The sequence below is a fragment of the Cyanistes caeruleus genome, chromosome 15 (assembly GCF_971803275.1).
Source record: "Cyanistes caeruleus chromosome 15, bCyaCae1.hap1.1, whole genome shotgun sequence".
NCBI lineage: Eukaryota > Metazoa > Chordata > Aves > Passeriformes > Paridae > Cyanistes > Cyanistes caeruleus.
This window is the reverse complement of record NC_141715.1, coordinates 2,987,388-2,993,473: the sequence shown is the minus strand read 5'-3', so window position 1 is coordinate 2,993,473 and position 6,086 is coordinate 2,987,388. Positions and strand designations below refer to the sequence as shown.

The window sequence follows — 6,086 nt, the reverse complement described above, 5'->3', positions numbered from 1 at the left end:
GTTTAGCAAGAGTAATACAAATAATACAAAAGTTACAAGGAGAAGCCTGGGGAAGCTGCTGCCAGAGCTCCCACGGGGACAGGCAGGTCACACAGTCTCTGTCACCCCACTGTCCACTCGTGGGGCTGATTGGGACACCCAGATCTCTCTCTGGAAGGGCTTAAAGCACGAGTCACTTCTATTGGCACCCTTAGAACGGAAGAAAACTCAGGGGAAACTCTCTTTAACACAGGCTGTGGCAAATACAAATAATAAAAACCCCGTAACATCCCCCAGGAGGATTCAACAACCCTTTATGGGAACAACCCATGTGTTTCTCCCCTCTCTCCAGGTTTCCCAAGAGCATTGCAGAGCCAAAATTACCTGGCTCCAGCCAAAAATTTCTAAGCATGCCAATAGGAAGAGATAAAAACCAGCCTAAGAACCCTGCCTTGCTCTTCACCTCCCCAGCCAGTGCTTTCCAAAAGCTGAAGCTATTTCTACACAGAAAGGCACTACAGGAGCCACGGTGGGCAAAGCTGGCCTCTACATTTTGGGGTCCTGCTGCTCACCTGGCCGAGGTTCAGGATGCACAACTCAGCCCTCCCCCCAGAAAAGCAGGAATTTGCTGGCTCTGAACTTCACTGAGACTCTACCGGCTCTAGTTTCTATTTACACGTCTCTAGCTACGGGCTCTGCTGTCTTTAAAAAAACAACCAAACAACAAAACTTCCATTAGACCTTTTTATTTCCCTCCCCCCTGCTCCCATGTGAAAGTGATGGCAACTCAGAGCGTGGCTCGAGGGCATGCACCCCTCTCACTCTGAAGCCACGGTGGGCCCCGCCAGGGAGGTGTCAGGGAATTTCTGCCTCCTTATGATAAAATTGCTTTTTCACCCATCCTTTTTTTTTTTTTTTATTTTTTTTTTTTTTGTTTTAAACTAGTTTTTCTTGCACTGGATGAAACCCCTACATTTACTCAAAAAAAAAAATATATATTTTTTGTTGGTTTTTATGCTTTTTTTGGGTTTTTTTTTTTTTGGTTTTTTTTTTTGCTTTGAGGAGCAGACTCTGAGTGCTCAGAGCACTCTCAGGAGACGCCCAACCCGTAGCAAACTCCCAGACAACTCAGGATGCCAGATAGAAGCGTGCAGAAGGAATGGCCGGTACTGGTTGGGGTTCTGCCTTCTCAGGGCTGGACAGGATCCACCAGGAAGTCTGTCTGTGTGTCTGTCTGTCTGTCTGAGGCTTTGTCTGTGGGATCTTCTTAGGATAAGTGGTACATGCTGTATCCAACGGGAGTGGCGTAGAGTCCAACGGGCGGGATGGGAAGCACAGGTCTGTGAAAGGGGTAGGATGTGCCGTACAGGGAGGCAGCCTGGATCGGGGAGTTGATGGGGAAGGGGAGGCTGAACCCCGACGGCAACATGGGCTTGGCTGCCATTTTGAGCTTCTCCAGCTCGGCCTCCTGCAGTCTCTTGGCCTTGGCCCTCCGATTCTGGAACCAGATTTTGACCTGGGTCTCTGTGAGGTTGAGGGAGCTGGAGAACTCGGCTCTCTCGGCGATGGACAGGTACTGCTTCTGGCGGAACTTGCGCTCCAGAGCCAGCAGCTGGGAGGTGGTGAACGGGGTTCGGGGCTTCCTATTCGTCTTGTGCTTCCTCAGGGTGCAGGCAGTGGGGCTCAGGTGTCCTGCAAGGAAGGGAGAGCCGGTTATCACAGCAGCAGGGACACCCCGGAGCTCTGCTGCCTGTCCCAGGGATCCCCTCCAAACATCCTTCAGCAAGCCACTCTGGAAATCTTTTCCTGCCCAAACTTAAATTCACAGCGCTTCAGCTGATGTGCTGGGAAGGGAAATTTTGCCTCAGCGATTTCAAAAGGGACAGAGAATTCACAGGTGACTTTGGGAGTCACTTTACAAGGGTCTGGAGCTCACAAACCAACAGCCTCGGCTGCTGCACAGCTCCAGGAAAGCACAAACGCCACAAAAATCTTTGGAGGTTCCCAAAAGGACAAGGGGGGCAAGAGGAGAGCCCAGCCCTGCTCCAGGATTTCCCCACTAAGCACAACAAGTGACAGCTGAAAAAGGTCTGACGGGTTTTGTGGTTTTGCTAACTGGACATTTTTTCTTGCTATTTTTTCTTCTAAATCAAGTTTTCCCTCTGCTTATTAATTTGGATTTTCAGTGGGTGTTTTCTGATTATCAACCAGTATAAAAAACCCCCAACAAACTCAAATAAGCAGTGCTCTTTTAATTCAACATTTAACTTCTATGACATTCGCCAATTAAAAAATAAAACAAAGGCCAGACAAAACTTCAGCATTTTGTGGCCAACAAAAGCCAGAAAAATCCACTACCTTTTGTGCCTGCCTTAAACCTCAACCAGGTTAGGCAATATTCCCGGGATGGCAGAGCTCTGACTTGCCTTAAGATTAATTTAGTATTTCACTAATAATTTTGCAATCTAAAGAATAACTCAAAAGCAGGCGGCTGACTTCAAAAGCTCCAGAATTTGGCTGTGTTTGGTCACTCCTGGGACACAGGACAAGTCACCCTGGCTGCTGAATTTTGTTCACACTCTGGTGTCTGCTTCAAGTGCTTGTCAGTATTTACACTTTGGGTTTTCTGTACTTATTTTATATTAAGAAGATGTTTAAGCACGTTTCATGCAATTAAAAAAAAATCCCATGAGGGAATTGTTCTAAAGTTCAGAAAAGGGAGGGAGAAAACAGAGCAGGAAAAGTTAAACTTCTCTTATTGCTCTTCCTCTAGAAGAAAAAAATACTGAAATACTGAAAAAAAATATAAAAAAATAAAGTTTTTCTAGGAAACAACTTTTCAAATACTGAAAGCATAATACAAAAGCGCTCTAAATGAAAACTACACAAACAGAGCCTGCATTCCCTGCCGCTGCTGGTTTCTTTTCCCGAAGGGAACTGCCAGGACTGAGCTGTTCCAGCAGGGACAGGGTTTGGAGGTGGCCGTGGTTCCCTGTCCCAGCGCCTTCCCCGGCTCCTGGCATGCAAGGAAAAGGAGCTTTTCCATGAAATCCGGGAATATTCTCTCCAGGAGACACCCCAGCATTCCCAGGCTCCTTCCCTCGCTGCCCCCCGAGGGATTTCCAAGCTCTGAGGAGCAGCAGGGACCCTGGAATTGCGTTTATCCCGTGCCAGCCCCCAAACCCTCGCTGATTTTTGCTGGATTTTTTCCTCTTTATCCTCCTTTTCCCAGCCAATATCGGACAAAAATCATCATTTGGGGAGGGTTCCCTCTCCGTATTCCTCAAAATTTGAACTCTTACAGCTTTTTCCCTGTAATATTAATCATCTCGCCCGTAATATTAATAATACTAATAATAATACTAATAATACTAATAATACTAATAATACTAATACCAATACTAATACCAATACTAATACCAATACTAATACCAATACTAATAATAATACTAATAATAATAATAAAAATAAAATAAAAATAAATCGAGGGGTTGTTTTTCATGTCAAAACTCTCCGCAGACAGGAGGGAGGATCGGTCATTGCCTCCTGCCGAGGTGGGAAATGAGAAAAATCCTCGAGGCAGGAGGACCAAGTTCCCTTCCCTGATCCTCAGTTTTCTCCCCAAATCCCTCTCCAGTCACGGGAACTCCCAGCTACCCAAATCCTTTACAAAACCATTTTACCGATCCCGAGAACCAACAATTTTCAAAGAGAAACAGGAGGAATTTCGAAGGGGGAAAAAATGTAGTGGGATTACTAATAAAAAATTAGGCCGTGTCTAAGTCTGGGGTTTTGGGCAGATTTAGAGAAGGGGTCCAAGCAGGGGCAAACGCGTTTTATTTTTTTTCATGTTTTTCCAGCACATTTGAGAGAATGTGAAAATTGAAAACTGGAGCTACACAGGGAATGTCACAGGGGGGATGCCACCTTCCTCTTGTCCTCTCCTAGCACGATAGAAATCAAATGAATTCGGGGTTATCATAAAGGAAAGGAAGTGGATGAAAGCCAAATCGAAATTCTTGTGGGGGAAAAAAAAAAAAAAAAAATGAAAGCTGTAACAGCACTAAACTTTCCTCTCGCAATATTAGATTGAGGAGTAAATTCCGTGAGACGCTTCACGCCTGTAAAGTGTCTAATTTAGATAAAGCAGAGTATTTAATTTCCACCAGGGAAGTTTGGGATGCGCGGATAAATCCCGACACAGGTGTGCGGACACGGCCGGGATGTTCCTTCCCCTTCTCCTTGAGCTTTTCATTCCTTAAAAACAATTTTTTCCCCTGTTTTTTTTTTTTACTTTTATTTTTTATTTTGTTTTTTCCCTAAGGGATCGCACCGAAAGCGGGGGTTGGGCGGTGCCCTGTCCCCTCCGCACCCCGTGTCCCCAGGGCTGGGGACAGCTCCGGGGGCATCGCGGGGCCCCAAAAGCTCACCAACAATTTGGGGAGCTTGGACAGGCTCTGCAAGCAGGGATGGACACACAGACCCCGCCGGACCGGCAGCCAGCTCAAAGCTGGAAGGGACAATTCCCGAATTTATGAGATTGCTGAGAGAGGCACGGGGAGAAATTCCACTTTTTGCTGCGATGGGATCACATCAATGGACTGCCAGGGGCCGCCAGCCGGGACAGGGAACTGGTCCCTGGTGATTTCTGATCTTTTCAAGGCTTTAAACCCGCTCTAAATGCAGGTACAGGTCTAAATTCAGGTACAGACCTAAATTCATATACAGGTCTAAATTCATATACAGGTCTAAATTCATATACATGTCTAAATTCCGGTACAGGTCTAAATTCATATACAGGTCTAAATTCATATACAGGTCTAAATTCATATACAGGTCTAAATTCAGGTACAGGTCAATATTCATATACATGTCTATATTCATGTACATCCGTGTAGTCACGTATGTAAATACATGGTAGTCACTCTATCAATACATAATAATATAATAACAAATATGTATCGTATACCTAAAAACGACAAGCGTATGAATACCTATAAAAGTATAGCGGAATCGCAGAATGTTTTAGGTTGGAAAGGAGCTTAAAAATCATCTCTTTAAAAATCATGTCTTTAAAAATCATGTCTTTAAAAATCATGTCTTTAAAAATCATGTCTTTAAAAATCATCTCTTTAAAAATAATCTCTTTAAAAAAAATCATCTCTAAAAAATAATCTCTTTAAAAATCATGTCTTTAAAAATCATCTCTTTAAAAATAATCTCTTTAAAAATCATCTCTTTAAAAATAATCTCTTTAAAAATCATCTCTTTAAAAATCATCTCTCATAGGCAGCGACACCTTCCCCTAGACCAGCTCGCTCAGGGCCCCATCCGACCCGGCCTGGGCCCCTTGGATGTGGATTTAGGGTATAAAATAGAGGATCGAGGTTTATTTATCTCCGCGCATCCCGGAGATACTCACTTGGCGGCGGGGAGTATCTCCCGGCCTCCGAAGGGATCCAGGACGAGCCGTCCTCCGAGTTCTCCGACTTGACCGAGGCGGTGTCGAAGGTTTTTGTAGCGGCCCCGGGCGGGCTGTGCGCGTCCCGGGAGCCGTGGCCGGCCAGCAGCAGGTTCCTGGAGGTGCCCACGGCCGCCCCGTCCGCGCTGCCGCCGGCCGCGGCCAGCGGCGGCTCCTTGGGGGGAGGCTTCTTGTCGGACATGAGCGCTTCCACGCTGAACGGCAGGCTGGACACCTTGACTTTGTGGTGCTCCTCGGCCGCCGCGCCCTCCTCGTCGGAGGAGAAGACGTCCTTGGCCTTGTGCGGGGAAGCCATGGCGGTGCGGCGGAGCTGGAGCTGGCGCTGCCCGGCGAGTGCGGCGAGCGGGCCCGGCCGCCCCCCTTTTCCCCCTCTGGGGCTCCCCGCCGCTGTCCTCCCTGGGCGAGCGGGGGAGCCGCCCCGCCGTCCAATCAGCGCCCGCCGTGCCGCGTGACGTAGCGCGGGGCCGCGTCCCATTGGCTGAGAGCGCGCGGGGGGGGGGCGGGCCCAGCCGGCGCCGCTCGCGGGGAGTTCCCGGCCTCACCCCCCCCCCTCCCCGATCCCAATTAATGGCACGGGGTTAATGACTCGGGCGGCCCGCCGAGGAGCCGGGCAGGGCTGTAATCA

General features: G+C 47.8%; 1 protein-coding gene across 1 annotated transcript; it reads right to left on the bottom strand.

Moving 5' to 3' along the window:
- Nucleotides 1-709: 709 nt before the first annotated feature.
- On the bottom strand, nt 710-5,857 carry MSX2 (msh homeobox 2). Its single transcript, XM_086851892.1, has 2 exons — nt 5,402-5,857; nt 710-1,671 (listed from the first exon to the last, which is right to left on the bottom strand). The coding sequence occupies exons 1-2, from the start codon at nt 5,754-5,756 to the stop codon at nt 1,247-1,249; spliced, it is 780 nt and encodes a 259-aa protein (XP_086708018.1). The 5' UTR covers nt 5,757-5,857; the 3' UTR covers nt 710-1,246.
- Nucleotides 5,858-6,086: the final 229 nt, after the last annotated feature.

Bases quoted from the DNA above. Each gene is read 5' to 3' on its own strand.
- MSX2 (XM_086851892.1), bottom strand. From the start codon at position 5,756: ATGGCTTCCCCGCACAAGGCCAAGGACGTCTTCTCCTCCGACGAGGAG. The intron at 1,672-5,401 runs GTGAGTATCTCC...CCTTCCTTGCAG, and splicing joins GAGATACTCCCCGCCGCCAA to GACACCTGAGCCCCACTGCC.